We start from the raw sequence: 17,578 nt of genomic DNA on the forward strand, positions 1-17,578 counted from the left end.
GCTGTGGGTACCGCTTGCACCAAGTGCTGTGGGCAGCCCCAGGCTGGGCTCAATGGCAGAGAGCGGCTCTGCTGGCATATCTGGAGATGCTGAAATCTCACACTTGGAGGCATGTAGGCTTTTCTGCTCTGCACAGTTGCATCACAGGAGGCTTCCTGGTGTGGTTCGAAGGCACGGTTTCCTCCTGGGGATGCTGATATGCGAAGCTGTGTGTGCAGGAGAGCATCTGCAGTGAAGAAGGGCAAAACCCTGCGGCTGGGTCCTTGTATGTCCTGGCTCTTGCTGGGTCTCATGCCTTGAACTCTTGCTAAGTGCTGAAAACGGATGCCTGTCACTTAGGTTTTTAAGCCAAGCATGTTTCACCTGTTAGTAGGTTTTAATACAGTTTTCAGTAATGTAACAGGGATTTTCATATGGTTGGGAGCACTGAGGGGAGCATTTCCAGCTCATGGAATTGATTCAGTGTATTTCTGTGTTATTTTTAGGCATTTAAAATTTATTTTAACTGACATGGAAAAGGCTGTTGGAGAAAAATTAGTTTTGAACTCTGAAAACAACAATTCTTAATCATTAGAAATGAGTAATTAAATGAAAGTTGATCCCTTCAAAAAGTATGAAGATATCTTTTGGTGGCTGAGCTGAGGCAGTGGTGTAGGTGGCAGAGCTGTTTTATAGTAAGGAGTCAATGACTGGAAGGAAGCCCTTCTCGCGTGTGATTTGTGTCTAATAAAGTAAGCCCATCTACAGAACAGAGACATGGATTTGAGCTTAAGGTTGGGTACAAGTGACCTGTGCCACCCTTGCAGGGCATGATGAGTCCCTCTGTGTTTCTTCCCGTGGCTAAATTAATTTGTATTTTTTTCAGATTGGATGCAATGGTTGTGTTTGTTATTCAGAGGTCAGTGAATTGGTGGGACTCCAGGCTCAGGAGGACTGATGGCATCAGTGTACCAGTAGAGCCATGTGTGGTTTCCCATCGCTGTGGGGTGTCCAGCATCCTTTGGGATGAGGTAAAGGGGATATCGGGATATCTGAGCATGCTACAGTCATTTGGGTCCCTGCAGAGCATTTCACCCAGCACTGCCAAATGGTTTGTCAGCCTCAAGGGAATGCAAAAAATCCACAGAAACGACATGTTCCTGGTTTTCTTAAACTGCCTACTGAGGGCTGTGGTGGTAATTTATTCCTGAGTGTCACGTTGCTGTCCGAAGCAGTAGCTGAGGGGTGCTGTGATTCAGGGCACCGGCTGCAGGTTGTTGGTGGCTTACTCTCCGCTCTGAGCTGAGGCGATGCAGCAGGAGCAGGTTGCCCTCTCCTGGCACGCTCGTTCCATGAACCCCTGGCTCCCTGTGGTGCTCTGCCGGATTTGCCGTGAGGCTCCCCAGCTCTTTCATAAGAAATGTCTCTGCAGAGCGTCTGGCGTCAAAGATGCTGAAGGTGTTTGCTTGCCTGTATTTGACTTTGCAGCTCGCCTTTAAGGGATGACTTAAAAGAACAGCATTTAGCAGCTAAACCTTGCTCAGACACTCTCCAGTGGGATAGGAGAGTCAGCTCTTCTGGTGAGGCTACTATAGGAAAAACTCCTGCTCCTCTCTCCAGCATTTCAGTTTTTTGCCTGGGCCCAGGCATGCTTCAGGCTGCTCTCATCTCGTGGTGCCCCATGGGGACCCCAAAACATCTGCCACACTGAGATGCCAGGGCAGAAATGGCTCATCCGACCAGCTCGTGCTGGTATCTTGCAGCGCCTTGTCTCCTTCCAGCACTGAAATAGCCTTTGGCGCTGACAGATGCACCTTTGGGATATTTCCCTGGGTCCAGCCTGGGAAATTTATAATTTTTGTTGAGTTTAGGAATTTTTAAGTTAGAAGTGTCACACTTGGAAGTAAAGATCAACTTCAAGAGGATATAATGTTGCTTTTAATTCTGTTCAGCTTTTTATCTTATTTCAAGGAAATCTGTCTTGAATGTTAACTTGTGGCCTGCTCCATTGGTGAGAGGTGGCATGCATGGAGTGCTGCTCCTGCTGGAGGTCTCAGCCCCACTGGACTTGACCATACTGCATCCCAGTCCCTTGGGAAGGGTCCAGGGTCCTCCTGGTCAGGAAGGGTGTCAGGAGTGGCAGGACTTGGAGCTTTAGCTGAGGTAATTGTGGAGTGACCCTGCAGATGGGACAGCTCAGAAGTGCCAGGGGCTCTGTAGCCTGAGATGTGCTGGTGTATGGTGTGGGAAGGTGGGGGCAGAGCAGCGAGCTGGCTCTGCATGTCTGTGCAGCAGCAGAGCCTGAGGATGGAGCAGGCGATGGGGTGGTCGGGCTGGGTAAGTTGCTTGAGAGCTTTGCAGGATGCTGAGTCCTTCACAGGTGGCTTCAGTCCTGCAGGGAGGGAAGAGGCGTGAAGCTACATGGAAGCTGGGGTTGGTTGGCACCTCTGGAGGTCATGCAGTCCCAGGAAGGGCTTTATCTGCAATTAGAAATCCCAGCAGCTTCATTTGCATAGCTCTAGTTGATTGCAAGTTGTTTCTCTTTATAGCTACAGTCTGTAACTCTCCTTTCCCTGCCTCTTTGCCAAGTGCAGTTGGCACTGTGGCGCTGTGCATCAACCCATGGCGTAAGGCTCTGTGTTCTGCAGGGGTTTGTGGTGTTGACCCACCATGTGCCCACCACCGGTGGATGGCAGGAGGTGGCTGCTGGCTCTGGGGCTGTGACCTCCCTGGTCTTGCTGTTGCCTGACCGCAGACAGACGCCAGCAGGACAAAACCCCAACGCAGCTTGGTGCTAGGGAAGGGAGATGGGACCTGCGAATTGGTGCGCAGGGTTGGACCCATGTCCCCTGGGATGTGCAGGGACCCTGACATGTGTACTCTGTGTTTGAACGCACACGTGGCAGGAGATGGCTCCTGTGGATGCTGGTAGCTGCCTCCTGGTGAGTGAGCTGGGGAGGGCAGGTGTAACTGCATAGTTGATGCTGACCCTGTCTCCTTACTTCAGGTGTTTGATTTTTGCAACAGAATTTCTTGCAGGTAGCCTCATGGTAGGTAACAACCTACTTTTTATTCTATTTAAAATAAAAACTTCTGAAGCGAGCGTGATTGTGAGACGTCAGCTCAGCCGGTGAATCTGCATGCCAGCGGGGAGGGAATGGCTGCAGTGCTGAGCCAAGCCAGGAATATTTGCTGTTGGGGAGAGTGATGGCTCTTTCCCTTGCCTAGGGAAGGAAGGTCCATGTGTCCTTGTGTAACCAGATTTTATTAGTCTGGATGGCGTGTGGGTCATTGGAGGAGACCAGCTGCGTCTGTCTGATAAAGTTTACCGAAGGGAACAGATGTTAATTGCTTTTTGTTCTGTTTGCCTTTTAAAGGTGTCTGGCTTATGAACAGTACAAAAGCAAGCAGCAGGTATGGCTTCCTTAGCTTTTCTTTCAGTTTTTTTTGCAAATGCTTTCCAACTCTCTGCTTTTGTTTTCTGATGTCATCTTTAAAAGGTCTGAAAAAGCATTTGGGGGCACCAGGGCAGAGTCAGGTTTCTAGGAACCCCCTCCTGCCTGGCTGCCAAGGAGGGAGGCATGTAGCTTGACCAAACTGGCATGCAGAGACCCCTGTCACTGAAAAGGGTTTCTTTGTCATGCTGCTGAATGCCGTGTCACTGCTAGCTTCTGGTAAGAGTTCATTTCCTCTATAACACCCAGTTACATGTCAGTATTTTGGGATGGGTGCTGGAGAAATTCCCAAGGTCTTCAGCCGGAACATGTTTTGCTGCAGTCACGGTGGGTCTGATTATCAGACTGATAAAGTGATCAGAACGAATGAGCTGTGCAGATGTTCCTGCAAGAAACCCCTTGTTAAGGACCAGCATTTCTCCAGTTAAAAGGAGGTGAAGCCACATGTGCTGGGCAGCGTCCTGCTGTGACTGAAGGTGTTGTAGCTCGTGCACGCTGCAGAGGTGTTGCTGCCCTTACCTTCCTCCTTGGGGCACTTTACAGTCCGCCACAGAGGTGAGACAACGAGGTATTGCCCCTGTCACTGAAATACAGCTGCTGCAAGTATCGTAAGACCGTTCAACTGCAGTTTAGGATGGAGCAAGAAAATAAAAATTAAACTACTAGTGTGGGGTGCAGAGAGGCTTCTGCAAGAGGAATGCCGCACTGAAGCCTGCCTTTTTCTGTGTAAAATGATTTCTCGTGGTACTGTAATAACTTACCGTTGGTGGGGAGTGCTGTTCATGGAGGTGAATAATGGGTGGGTTTTGACCTCAGTTATTAGATTTGTAGCTTCAACTAAAAATTCAGCTTTAAGGAGTCTTGCCAATTTTAAAGTAATCTCTTCAGGGAGACGCTTTCCCTCTGGCAGTAACCCATTCACTAGAAACTTAAATATTCATTTACAGCTAAAGCTGGACAAGCTGTTGTGGGAAAACAAGGAGGAATGAATGCATGACGGGATGATAAAAATCCAGTTTATGATTCTCCCTGAAATGTACTGATAGGAGCTTAAATTGCTGACAGAGTCTTATCAAGGGAAGTGGTAGGTGTTATATTTAGCAGCATGGGAGCACAGCAGTGACTTGGCACACCAGACATAGGTAATCATTCGGCTTCTGACATGAGTAAGGATGGAAAGGCTGTGCAGAGAGCCCTTGGACGTAAGCAGAAGTGCAAGCAGCAGCAGCACGGTGGAGAAGAGAAGGACCTGATGGCATAAGATGCTGACACTGACTTTGGAGAGGATGGAGGGGATAGAAAAGCTGTAAGGCTTTCTAAATAGGCTCCTTAGTGCTGCAGGAGGTTTCCAAACTACAGGGGTAGGTTTATCATCCTCCTTTCGTGAAAAGTGCTGGAGGCTGCTTATTCTTTTGGGCACTACTGGTCGTGCTACCGAGATTCAGAGCTGTTAACCTGCAGCCAGGCTGTCTGCCAGTCAGTAACCACAGCCATCGGGCAGTTGTTTCTTCTTCCCAGAAATGGTGCAGATTGTACTTTTTTTCTGGCAGTTACTGACAGGGTTTCCCCCCTGGAAGAGTATAGCTTATTCCCATGGTGGGTGAGATGGAGCAGGAAATCCTGCTGGTCCCAGGGGCATGTTAGACACAAGGCACCCAGTTATGTGGATGCAACGTTGGGAGGATTGGAAGAGGTCTCCTGCCCAAATCTAATCCTTGCAGATCATAGGGAATGGTAGACTCTGTGGGGACCAGCTGGATATTTTATCCCTGTTAATCTACTTGTGAATGGCTCTGAAGCTGGATAGTATTCCTTCTAACTCTTGTGAGTCCACAGAACTAGGGGGTTTCATTTTCAGTGGTGCTGCATCTGCCTGAGCCAGTTCCCAGCTAAGGCACCTCTGTCCTACTCCCTTTTCTAGCTCTTTGATTTTAAGTCAGTTCAGCAAGTGGATTCTTCCTTCCCTGCCTGCACTGCATGAACTTGGGAAGTCTTGACCCAGAGAGGCATTTCCTGCTCTCTTTCACTGCTTAGCATCATAAGCAGCACAACAAGAGATACTGGAGGATTAGCATTGCTTGAAAAACGGAAGGGGGGGGGGGGGGAAGGGAAGAAATCAAGTTGTTCCCCTGCCTTCTGCCTCTGCTCTCCAGCACCCAGCTGCAGGACTGGTATGCTCCTGGATGAACCAGCTTCTTTGGCGAGAGCAAGGTGGCCCAATGTGTCCAGATGGTGCAGCCAGACACGGTTGAGGCTTGTCAGTCTCTTGGGACTGTCTGCAGGCGGTTCCTCACCTGTGCCTCAGGGCATTTGTTTCTGATGGGCACAGGGGTGAGAAGGTGGAGAACTGAAGTCTCCACTTGAGTAGATGGCACAATCAGACCTGGCAGCAGAGCCGGAAAGGACCTACTGATGTTTTTTGACAGGCAGTTAAGAAACCTGCAGAATAATTATGCCAAGGAAGTGATTAAAAGAAATTAATCGAGCTGCAGGAACAAAAAAATGGATGTGTACCTTTGTTTCATCTCATGTTGAGAAAGTCCCTTTCGTTTTGAAAAAGGTCTTTTTTTTTCTACTGCTAGAGATTCAGGCCTGCTCAAAGGGGGAATTCCAGTACTTTGGAAAAGTAGTGGAATAATAGCATCAGCCACAAAGTTATTGATCAGAAGTGCTCACAGGAGACCAGAGATGGCAATTTGCATGGCTGAGATGGTTTTCCAGCAAGTCTTGGCCACTGACCAAGGTTGGTGCTGATGTTCATTGTGTTGTTTTTATCCAGTGCATTTATTTATATGCTTCAGCTTCCCCTATGTGTGAGTTGTGTCAGTATAAAGATGCTTGTCTCAACAATGCCTTATTCCCTCCTTTCTAAATCTCTGACTGGAAGGTTTATAATCAAGACCAAATCTTTCTACATGAGGTGAGTGGCAGCGTTTGAAGGATTCTGGCTACAGAGGTCACGGCCAGCAATGTGCAGAATCTGTGTGTGGACTCTTACCTAGCATGGGCTGGAAGCTAACACGTTGTCCACCCCAGGCCACTGTTTGCATGTCTTTCAGGATGTGGGGGTGAGAAGTTACCTTCTGTGGGGCCTGTCAGAGAGGGCTTATTTAAATCAGTTCATTTAATGTGTTTTTTCCCTGCCTCCTGATGGCATTCAAGCCATTGCAAATGTTCCAGCACTTTTTAGCATACATACATAATGTATTTTCTTTTTCGTTGTGCGTAATACTGGAAAAAAGGAGCTGTGGCAGCGGGCCATAGCTTTGAGCTCCTGCCTAAGCCTCATAACACTTCTTCAGGCTTTCTAGATCCTAAAATGCTCGAATGGTTGGATATGTTGTGTTAGCTGCTGATGTGGGTGATGGAGACTGAACCTCTCTGAAAAATGGGGAAAATGAGAAGCTCTGGGTATTACTAAAGCTTGATGATGCTTAATTTCTGTTTAACGTGTCATGCCGAGCATGGAGGTGGGCTGTGTGGCTCCGGAGAGTGGTCCAAGAGGAAAGACACTGCTCTGCTGAGTAAGCAACAATGGCACAGCGTGATGGTGGGACCTTGGCACAGTGTGGTTGGAGGGCTGACACGCTGCATGTGGTGTTTCAGACCCCCACGTAAGGCCTTGGGGTCCCACCATTGCTGTGGGACCAGGTGACCCCGAGGTGCTGAGGGGATGGCAGGGATGGCTGGCAGTCAGAGCTGCGCAAAGGGGCCACCAGGTGTGACCCCACAGGCACTAAGATGTGCCAGCTCCCAAGGGATTTCCACCTGAATCCCGTGTCTGTGCCAGCCAGCACAACCCACCAGAGACAGCTGTGGTTTACAGGGTGGGCTTGGGCAGCTGTAGTTTGCTTTTCAGGTTGTTTTTGGCTTCATGACTGTTCTGGCGTTCAGGAGCTGGTTGGAACCACAATGGAGCTGCCAGCTGCAGAAAACCTCCTGCTTGGCCTTGTCCCTTAGACTTGATTTTTTCCAAGCACATTTGATACTTAATTTCAGTATTTCTGAGGCCTGATGATGCGCTGCTTTGGTAAATGATTGCAAATGAAGTAAAAAGAGACATTGCATTGCTATGTCATTAACTATAGGACGTGTAGGTCTATATTGATGAGGGGCCAGATTTTAAAAAAAAAAAACACCAAAGGAAACAACCCACAAAGTTGATTGCAAGTGTTTTACTCCTTGTTTATCTGCTAATAGCAAGGTGTGTTTTCCTGATAAGAGATTTAAGAGCAAAGAGCAATAAATGTGTGATTAAACAGAGTTCTATTAAACCTGAATTGTCTTGGTTGCACTATTCCTTGTGGGACAGGTTGTTTAAAAGCAAATTACAATGTTTTTGTTTTGTTTCTTGTCAGATATGTGGTAAGTTTGATGCTGTAGTGAAAGGTGGAGATGACTGTGGTGTTCCCAGAGTGGCGTGCTTTTTGATGTCAAATTTAAAATTAATGTGGAAAAAAAAACTCTTGACATATTTCCAGAAGCTGGTAAATCATAATGTGTGCTGTTGATGGGTACTGATATACGTGGAACAGTGTAGCCTCATGTGATCCAGAATCCGGTAGATTTTGGAATATGTTGAAGTCTTTTGGCTTGATATGATACAAGACAATTTTTTTGTTAGGTTTTCACATTGTGAAGGAGAAATGGCAATGTAATAGCTCAGACTTGGTGTCCTTTTTTTTGGTAGCTCTTTTTTGCACATTGAATTCCTTCTGTTGAGCTCTCTTTCTATGCGAGTTGTTTCTTCATCAGTACAAAGGTCAAAATCCAGCTAAACAAACAGAAATACAGGCGGGTTGTGATTAAAATGCATTTTTTTAACAGTTTTGAGTGCCTAACAAGGGATGCTGTGACCTACAGTGCCAAAGAAGAGCCTTGGTCAAGCTGTCCGTGAGCAGAACTGTCAGTGTGTTAATGAAAGATCCATGCGTTATCTCTTTCAACTGCCTGTTTACACTAGAAAAAATGGTTATTTTGATTTTTCCATTTATTTTCATCTCAAGGGTGCATTGCATATTCTTCATTAATCGAAGATTTTCATAGTACGCAAGCCCACTGTGGGAATAAGTGTAAACATGGTGGAGCCTGTGAGTGTTTTCTCTCATTCCGCTAGCGCTTTGAGTGGAATAAAATAAATGAAGGCAGCAGCAAAATGTAAAGAAAAAGCTAAGTGTTGGACAAAGCTAATGGAAAGCTGTCAGGGATCTGTTTCTCTGGAGACAACCTTTCTGCGTGACCTTGGACAAGTTACATGGTTTTGATTCTGGGCATCTGTGGCTTGAGATTTGTGGTCTGTGGGGAGTGAGGTGGGTCTGAAACTGCTCTGGACCTGCACGTGTTGTTTTCCTGGTAATATCTAGAGGTTGAAATTCTTCTCAATTAGGAAAACAGAAAGAAGCAGTAATAGCCGGCTGTAATTTTGCTCTTTTGCTGTGTGGTAGGCACGCACGGTGGGGCTGGCAGGTCAGAGGGAGCAGTGAGTGTGTCTTTCCCCAAATGGCATTTTGTCTGCAGGGGAAGGTTTCAGCTCTGGACTGTCTGACTCTGCTCATGGACAGGTTGACTGTAAAAAAAACCAAAACCAACCAACCAACCAACCAACCAAAAACCCCACATGGACAAAATGGGGCTGAGGGGGTTTGCTCCACGGAGGTGTGCTGCCAGGCTGGTGCTGACTTACTGCTGATGATGGTGGCAAACTCAGTGCAGCAGAAGGGAGCACGGAGAGAGGATTTGAGATGTTGATTATTGTTGTGCCTTGCTTCAGTTGTGTTTAAGTGTTTACAGCAAAATTAATTCCTTGCAGGGAGAAGCATGAGGAAACCCAGAGAAGTAAAGATACTATTATGTTTTACTTTCTTTCTTTACTTTTTACCCCTTAAATAATTCTTTCTTTGATGCACAGAACAAGAGAGAAGTTACCTAGCTGGCAGGAGAAGGTTTAAGATGCTAAATGTGTTTTCCTTTTCAAAGTCTTGAGAGTTTTCTTGCTGTGTTGGCACAGTGTGAATGGCTTTTCCTGGAAGGGAGGAGAGCAACGAGAGAGGATTGGAAATTGGTGAGTGGTCTGATATCTGTAAGATGAAATTTAATAAAGCCAGGTGTGAAGTACTGTGGGGTGTGGGGGGAAATCACTATTGTGTTTGGCTGTTTTAAGGCAGGTATTTTGTTCAAGATACCTTTTACTTCATGCTTGTGCAGGTGAATATGTACTTTGTTTTAGGGCATCATGCTTTAAAAAGGCAGAAGGTATTTGGAGAGTTGTGAGGAACACCCGGCAATCTAGGAAGCATGAAAGAATCAAATTTTACTACTTTTTTTTTTAAAAGAAAGCAGATTATGAAGGTACGACAGTTGCTTCTGATATGCTGAAGTTTTTTGCATGGAAAGAAGGTGACTGTTTCTTCCCTGTGTCTGCAGGGGGCAGAGGCAATCCCTTCAGTTTGGAGCTGGAAAATAACTTGGGTGTTGAGAATCAAGTCTGCTTACAAAATACACTTTTCAAGACAAGGTTTGGCAAGTCGGTGTCAGAGGTGGTATGGGTACTCTGGATGTTGCCTCAGTGTTGCTCGATATCCCTTCCAGCCCTGTGTTGCTGCTGTGAATGTTAGAGACACCTTTCGCTGTTGCCTGTGTGAAATGCTTTTCTTTGTAAGATTCTCCATTTTCTTGTAGTTGTATTAAACTTTACCTATTTGTTCTGTTTCTTTGGGTCCTGACTGTATTCATATGGCTGGGTTTTGTGGTGGTTTTTTTTGTGTGTTGGGTTTTTTTTTACTTTGGAATGTTTGGGCATTTCTAGAAGGGCTGTTTCAAGGCAGTACTATATATTGTTATAATTAGTGTATTATACAGTATTTCAGTGCAGGCAGAAGTCCGCAGAATTATTTTAAGGCAATTTTGTTGTGCTGCCTCCCATATGGCTTGAAGTGAGGACCTGAAATTTGGCAAGGAGCCTGTCTTTGTGTAGCTGTTGTCGCTCTTGAGATGCGGATCTGCCCCCCTGTGCTCAAGCGGCGGCCTCCGAAAAGGGGCTGATTTTGTGCTTTTCTGTTAGAAACCTTTAAAACCCGAACAGCTGACATCTCCGAAGTTTCTGTTTTTTCTGAGCCGGGTTCTTTCCTCCTGTGTGCTGTGGCAGGGCAGGCAGTGCCTGCACGTGGTGGATGCAGGGAGAGGAGGAGGAGGTATCTCCAGCCCTGAGTGCAGGGGGATGAGAGCTGCGGAGAAGAGAGGTGAAGGGAAGAAAGGATATGGAGCCTGTGGAGAGCATCCCGGGGGAAAGATCGCCTTTGGTCGGAGCCTTACAACTGTGATCTCCCTCCACACCTCCCTGCTTCACTGAGCTGAGCCCCTGCTGAGCCCTGGATGAGGAAGAGGTGCTGTGGAAAGCACAGTATGTAATTGCATAAATATAGACTATAACAAACCAGGAGGTGGGCTGTGTTTGGCACGTGTGGGCCACCAAAATATTGGTGCTTTGAGTGCTGGGTTTTTCATCTTGGGTTGTGCTCCTTTTGGGGTGTGTAATGCATATGCACGTATTTGAAAGAGACCTTGAAGTTAGTTGTCTTAAACTAATGTGTAAGTTCATGAAGTGATGACTCCCCCCCGTATGTGAGTGGTCTCTAGAGCTTGTAGAAACGCAGTGGGTCCTTGCATAGGGCAGCCCTTCCTACTGCCCGTACGCAGTGCTGCTTTCTGCAGCTGAATCAGTGAGACATTATTTCAGCTGCTACAAATGAAGTGCTTCTGATTGAGGTGTGTATATATATATTTAATGGATGAGCTGGGGTTTGAGTAGTTGCAGTACCACTACTCCTATTAGAGCTCTGGATTGTTAAAATTCATCTAATGTTTTATCAGTTCGTTTTAGAGATGGATGTGGCACAACTATAAAGATGTTAGAAAATGGACTATGGATGCTTTCAAGAGCAGTTGAATAATAATGATGAGAAATGTCCTGCCAAAGTGTGTAGCCCTTGGACTTCTGGTGGGTCTGTGTGTTAGTGGTCACACTCTGGAATGGGAAAACAGAAAATACTTGGAAGTGTCTCCACTTTGTTTTAGAATTTCATCAAACTTGGACAAACAAGTCAGATTAAAACCAAACTACAATCGTCACCCTAACCTTCCTGCCTCCTTTTCTTCCACATGAAGTATTTGGAAGGTAGAATTTGCAAGGGAGGGGTCTGTTTTTAAAATCTGATGCAGTTTTGATATTGCCAAACGGAGCCTGAAGGTAGAGCTGGTGATCCAGGAGGCGGTGCATGTCCGTGGGGATGCTGGGTGTGCCACGGGGAGATGAATGTTCTCCTTCTGGCTCCCCTCATTCATCATTTTTATCCTGGTCTTTTCCTGGCCCCCCTCAGTCAGCCCTGCATGACCCACACCCCCACACCCGTTCCCACCTTTGTCTCACTGACTGATTTTGTGTTGCTCAGCAAGAAGTAACGTCATGATGGGAGTATTTCTTGTAGAAAGCAACCAAGAAGAAATTTCATTGTGACATAAAGTGACATGGCAGGTGGCATTTCCCAGGTACCTTTTGCTGATCCTGTGACCAAGGTAGCTCTTGTTTTTGTTCAGGGATAAGTCTGCAATCTGTTTTTAAAAGGGAAGTTTAGGACTAGTCCTCCAAGCATTTAGATGAGTTATTGCAGCTGTGACTTAAATATTGGCAGGAGGAGGTTCATGGTAGCTGGCAGAAGAGATGCAGAGCTAGTTACAGCCGTTTGTGAACATTAGGTTCATCAGGAGGGTCTTAGCTTTGCTTTCTGTGACCTTCCTTGCAGTTGCTGCAATAGGAGATAGCTAACTTGTGTTCAAGCCACCACCAGAATAAGGAAGTTGCTTAGAAGAGCAAAACAAAGAGTATCTTGGTGGAAAAAAACCTTTTTCCTGGTGATTTAGACAGCCATTAAATGCATTTTCCTATAGTTAACTGGGAGAGATCGCTGAGTTACATGCCATGGGTTTGTCTGGTGAGTGGGGAGACTTCACAGGGATGGTGCAGGGAGTTGAACTTAGATGAACATTGTGGGTCCCTTCCAACTTGAGATAATCATTCTGTATTTGACCAAGACCCTGTATCGCTGTGTTCATACGCAGCAGGTTATTAGCTCAGCCCTGCTTGTCCTGCCTAGTTGACCTTCGCTCCCTGCAGACTCCTGCAAGGCTCAAGTGGTTGTCTCCATGCTGCACTCCTCTTGCTGTTCTGCCTTCCAAACCCAAGTGGAAGGTTCTTGCAAGTCACCCTTAAACCCCCTCTTGCTGTCTGTCCTTGGCAAGTGGCAGGCTGTGCTTGAAGCTTGGGAGGCAAAGCTGGCCCAGAGAAGAAAAAGGCATTGGTTATGTCAGCCTGATGTCATCTACAGGGGCCTGGACTGGAAGCTGCTCCTGAACGGATCATAAGTGGTCTGATTTTCAGGGAAATGGAGTGATTGTAGGAAGTCAGAGCTCTGCAGGTCATAGGTGTGCACATGAGCTTTGAGTAATTTGTATGTGGAAGATGAGTATATGAGATACATATGTGTGAGTGTGTGTATGTCTATCCCTCTTGGTATGTATGTATACATAGACTGATATATAGATGTATGTATGTATTGGCTCTGATATTGGTGTCAAAACACAGATCTTGGCTCCATCTGGTTCTTGGATCTGCTAGCAGAAATGGAAGTGCTTGTTTTGAGCTGAATCCTGTTGAGGCCTTCCCTGCCAATTAAAAATTGCTGTTCTTGTGGTATTTGTGGGTTTTTTTCCCTTGAAAAAATGCTGGTTCCTACCCAAAGCATGAGTATATATGCAACCAAGTTAATAACATTTTTACATGCATGTGCATTGCCAGCATTAGTTTTCCCTGCCTCAAATATGTAGCGTGGTGATAGCTTGACTTTTCAGAATTTGTCCTTTTCCCACCCAGAATGCTTGAAAAGTCCCTCCATCTTTTTTAAAATGGGTATACACAGAGAGTAATTGCAGTTTAAAAGGTGGATGATGAGCCTTTCCTTCGTTGCTATAAAAGCCTTGCAATCCAGCTAAAGTGGGAGAAAAGTATTGCATATAAACTATTAATACTTGTAAATACTTGACAGTGGTCTCATCTCCAGTTCCCTGAGCCCTGATTGTGTATTCAGCTGCACATCACGCAGTAGCACCTTGGCTGCAGCTGCTCATCTTATATCGAGTTGTGTTTCATGCTGCATTTTTCCTCTGGACTCGCTGGTTCTCCTGAGACCAGTGAAATATTAAAGGCTGGGAAAATCCACTTGTCCCACAATGGAGGGGTGAGAAAATAGACATCAGGAGGGCGTGCGGTTGTGAAACATCAGAGGTTTTGTTATTGAGCTGTTGGGGAGATGTGAAAAGTAGCTGCACAAGTAAAATATATAATGACGTTCCTGATAAAACCAAAGAAATTCTGATGCGTATTTTAAGCAAGTGTCCTAAAAATAACCTCAGCAGCATTTAAAGGGACATGCTTCCAAATACCATCCTTTCTCCCAAAAAGAGCATCCCTTTGAATTTTGGGCTGAATATCCAGCATCACTTTGGAGATGGCTCCAGCGAAACCTCCCCTTAGCAGGACCTGGTATTGTTTTCCCTCCTCCCGTACCCCTTTTTTTTTGGCAGGATGATGCCGGTTTCTGGCAGAGATGGAGTTAAGGTTGCTCCGTAGTGCATGCTGGTAAGAGGGTGATTTGATGGTTGCTGTGTGCTGGGTGCCGTAGTGCTCTGCTAACAGCATGTGGCAAGAATTTCTTATGTGAAGTGTGGAACTGTAAGTGCAGCGATGCAGCCATCTGGCTGACTGCTGAATAAGGACATTTTCTTCTTTCCTTTATTTTCCATCCTAAAGCTGACAGCCATGTAGTGCGTAGCCTCTGCAAGAGAGATCCCGCGGTGGGCATGAAGGGTAGGGGCTGCTGGGAGACTGGATCCATCCGTTCCTTCTGCAACACCGGCTGTCTGAATAAATTTCACAAGGGTTAGTGGCCTTCCCGGCGTACTCCTGCTGTCGCTGCCGGACGGATCCAGCCCAGCATGTGCTCCCTTAGCATCCTGGGGAGCAATGGAGGGGCTGCTTTAGCTAGTCAGGAGCCTTCTGGGGATGGGTGTGTGCGTGTGTGTTTAACCTCATGCAGGAGCCCTGGGAGACAGAGAAATATAAAAAATACTCTGTGCAGGTCCCTCGGTGGTGTTTGTGTGACAGCGTGTCATCTTGCCTACAGACAGGACTCTTGGGCTTCATGTGCTATGTCCTTTCTAGGTTTGGTTTGAGATTTGTAAAATGTGTGGCACCTTGGTCTTTGCGCTTTATCAGGCGTTTAAAAAATAGGGTAAATCACCCGTGGTTCAGATTTACAAAGTTTTACTGTGGAGAAGGTTAAATTTTATTATAGTTTGTTCTTTTGTGCATCTTTAATGTCACAAAGAATTGGTTTGCTTGTAAAGGGTAAATTATCAGACTTGTTACTTGGTTTCAGTAAATGAGATAGTTTGATGGTTTTGGTTTTTGTGTGGTGTGTTGTGTTTTTTTTTTTTTTTTTATAAGCCAAATCACCTTGCATTTGAGACAAAATGAGTGCGTGTGTGTACTGTAATCCGCCTTGCCCCTGCTTTGGTCTGACATACTGCAAGAGACAGAGATGTTCTCCAGGAGCACCTGGGTGGTGGTGAGCTGGAATTTAAGGCTGCGCACTATAATCTCCAAATAGTTACTGCTCCTGAGGTTACTCCAGGTATTTCCCACTGCCAGTCTCAGGAGAGCTCAGTGGTGGGTGTGCAGGAGCACTGTTCTTTGTGGGGCAAGTGATACTCTGCCCAAATCCGTGCTGGTTTAGGGCAGAAATCCCTGTTTTGTGAGTGCTACCAAACAATTTTGTTGTGCTTTTTCTGGGTGGGATCCTGCGATGAAGCAGAACAAGTCTGCCGTGGGGGGCCCTGCCTTTCATTTTGGACAACTTCTATATTGCTTCATTGGTGGAGGGGCCAAGCAAAACCAGGCTTCTCACAGCAAAGGAAAAGGGGTGGTGGTGAGAAAGGAGGGTTTGCAGGATGCTCTTAACTTTCCTTTCAGACCACTGAAGGCTCTTTTGATCCTGGGCACTGACAACTCATTGCTTACTGTATTTTCTTTACATTTCTGCGGTGCCCAGAGGGTCTGTACCTGCTGGGAGTTGGTGGCACTGAGACTTCCTTGGTGGTCACATCCAACTGTTGCTCCTTTGATGGAGTTTGAGATAATTAATAGGTTTATGGGAGGAAAAGGGGCAAATCCTAACAAAAAATTCATCAGGAACCAAGTCACTAATCTCCTCCTGCAAAGATTCATTAGGAATCATGTCACCATCTCCTGTGTGGGTTTCATCTCACCTCACTGAAGTTGAGATCATACTATATCCAATTTAAAAGCTGAAGCCTGATCCCTTACCCAGGGTTGTCAGTAGAGAGCTGGGCACTTCCAAGAGCTGTTTGTTTCTTCCCAAAATAGGTTGCCCACTGACCCTGAGGAAAGTCTGGGGATGGACCTGCTCAGATTTGGACTTTCCATTTCTGGCTGTCCAAAGGTGAGATGAGTCATCCCATCTTCTTTAGATATAGGTGTTTAAAGTTGCAACTTCTAAACACTGGTCCTATTTTATTTTCATTAGTGTGTGGTGTGAAGCTGCCTCTGCAGAACGGTGTGTGAGAGCATCAGCCGCTGCTTGATCTGGTCCTGGTACAGTCCACGTGGACGTGCATCTCCATCCTGCTCTCAAGCATCACTTCACAATAAGCTATTTTATCTAAATGTAATTTCTTTCCCCTAGAAAAAGGCAAGGAAAGAAGAAATGCAAATAGGTCAAATAAAAATGAAAGCAATTAAGGATTTACAGCAGGCTTCAGATGACAGAAAAAAAGTGCTCTTTTTATCAAATCCAGATTGTCTGCTTTCCATTGGTTTTCTTCTCGAGCCATTTTTCTAGCTGGGTGATGTAAGGACATGTGAGTAACAGGAGATCTGCACATGCATGCACAGCAGTTTATATAACTAGGCTTCAGTGGAGAATAAAATGCCCCAAACCAGAATTATTCTCACAAAAAGCTGAAGCCATCCTGATTCTTGATGCATGAAAATTGAGGGGAAGGTGGTGAGTGTTAAGCGCAAGAGAAGCAGTGACTGGGGCTTCAGGGAGACCTTGGTAACCACAAGGAACAAACCTAGGGAGATCTCTTCCAAGGGTGTCTGAAGTCAGATTATTTCTGGTTTGATACTGGGAAGGTGTTAGGTGGCTTTGGCATCTTTGCAATGGGGAGTGATAGAGAGCACAAAGCACTTTTTCTTTTTTTTTTTTTTTTTTTTTTTTTTGGTAGCAACTTAAAAATTCAAATATTCTCAGGGTGTCTTGTAGTTCTGCCTGTGCTGTTCCTTGTCATCTTGCCCAACTGTTGAGTTGTTCAGCTGTTGTTCTGCCTAGTGCTGACAAAATGATTGTGGTTGCTTGCAGCCACCACAGATGTGTGCACTTCTTTTCCTGGGCACATTGAATGCATTTATCATGGGGCTGCATGTGTGAAACGTAAACTCTAGTGTACTGTATGTGTGCAGTATCTATGTGCTTTTAATAGTTTCAGGTGTCCTTCATAAGCCTTTCCTATGAATGAAGATACCCCACCTGATCTCCACAGCCCTGGGCAAAGGGAGTGACTCATGACAAGGGCTGAAGGCAGCACGCAGCCCTCCTGGAGTGGACACCTCAAATCACAGCCTGATTTTTTTTCCCCCTCCATTTCAGTGAATATTGTGTTTATCAGGCTCTTTTTGATGCATCTCTTGATGCAGAAGCTTCCAGTGGCTCTGTGATGGTGCTTCACGCTGGCAGGATAAGGTGGGAGTGGTTTTTCTGTCTGGACTGGTCATTTGCTGCCCCCAAAGCGTTTTCTGGTGGGCAAGTGACGCTTTTTGAGGAAGCTTTGCGTTGACATCTATAAAGCTTTCCCTGTACGGTAGGGGGCATGTCCATATGCCACATGTGGAGCATATTCGGCAAGCCCAGAGGGTTGTTAGTCCTGGGATGTGACGAGCAGATATTTCTGATGTTTAAGCAACAAACTGAACCCCAAAGCTGTGAAAACATTGGCTTTTAAAATCAATTTAC

At 46.0% G+C, this 17,578-nt stretch overlaps 1 protein-coding gene across 8 annotated transcripts in view; it reads left to right on the plus strand.

Annotated features, from left to right (window-relative positions):
* Window positions 1-17,578, plus strand: part of OSBP2 (oxysterol binding protein 2) — a 119,767-nt gene that overhangs the window by 47,877 nt on the left and 54,312 nt on the right. The window contains exon 1 of one of the 8 annotated variants that reach the window (XM_080401744.1): window positions 4,105-6,177. The exons of the other annotated variants lie outside the window; for them this stretch is intronic. Coding sequence (XP_080257870.1) covers window positions 6,123-6,177 — 55 coding nt within the window. The 5' untranslated portion in view covers window positions 4,105-6,122. Of the gene's footprint in view, window positions 1-4,104; window positions 6,178-17,578 lie in introns of those variants that run through there. 8 annotated transcript variants of the gene reach the window in all.

The sequence above is a fragment of the Falco punctatus genome, assembly GCF_963210335.1.
Source record: "Falco punctatus genome assembly, chromosome: 1".
Classification (NCBI taxonomy): Eukaryota; Metazoa; Chordata; class Aves; order Falconiformes; family Falconidae; genus Falco; species Falco punctatus.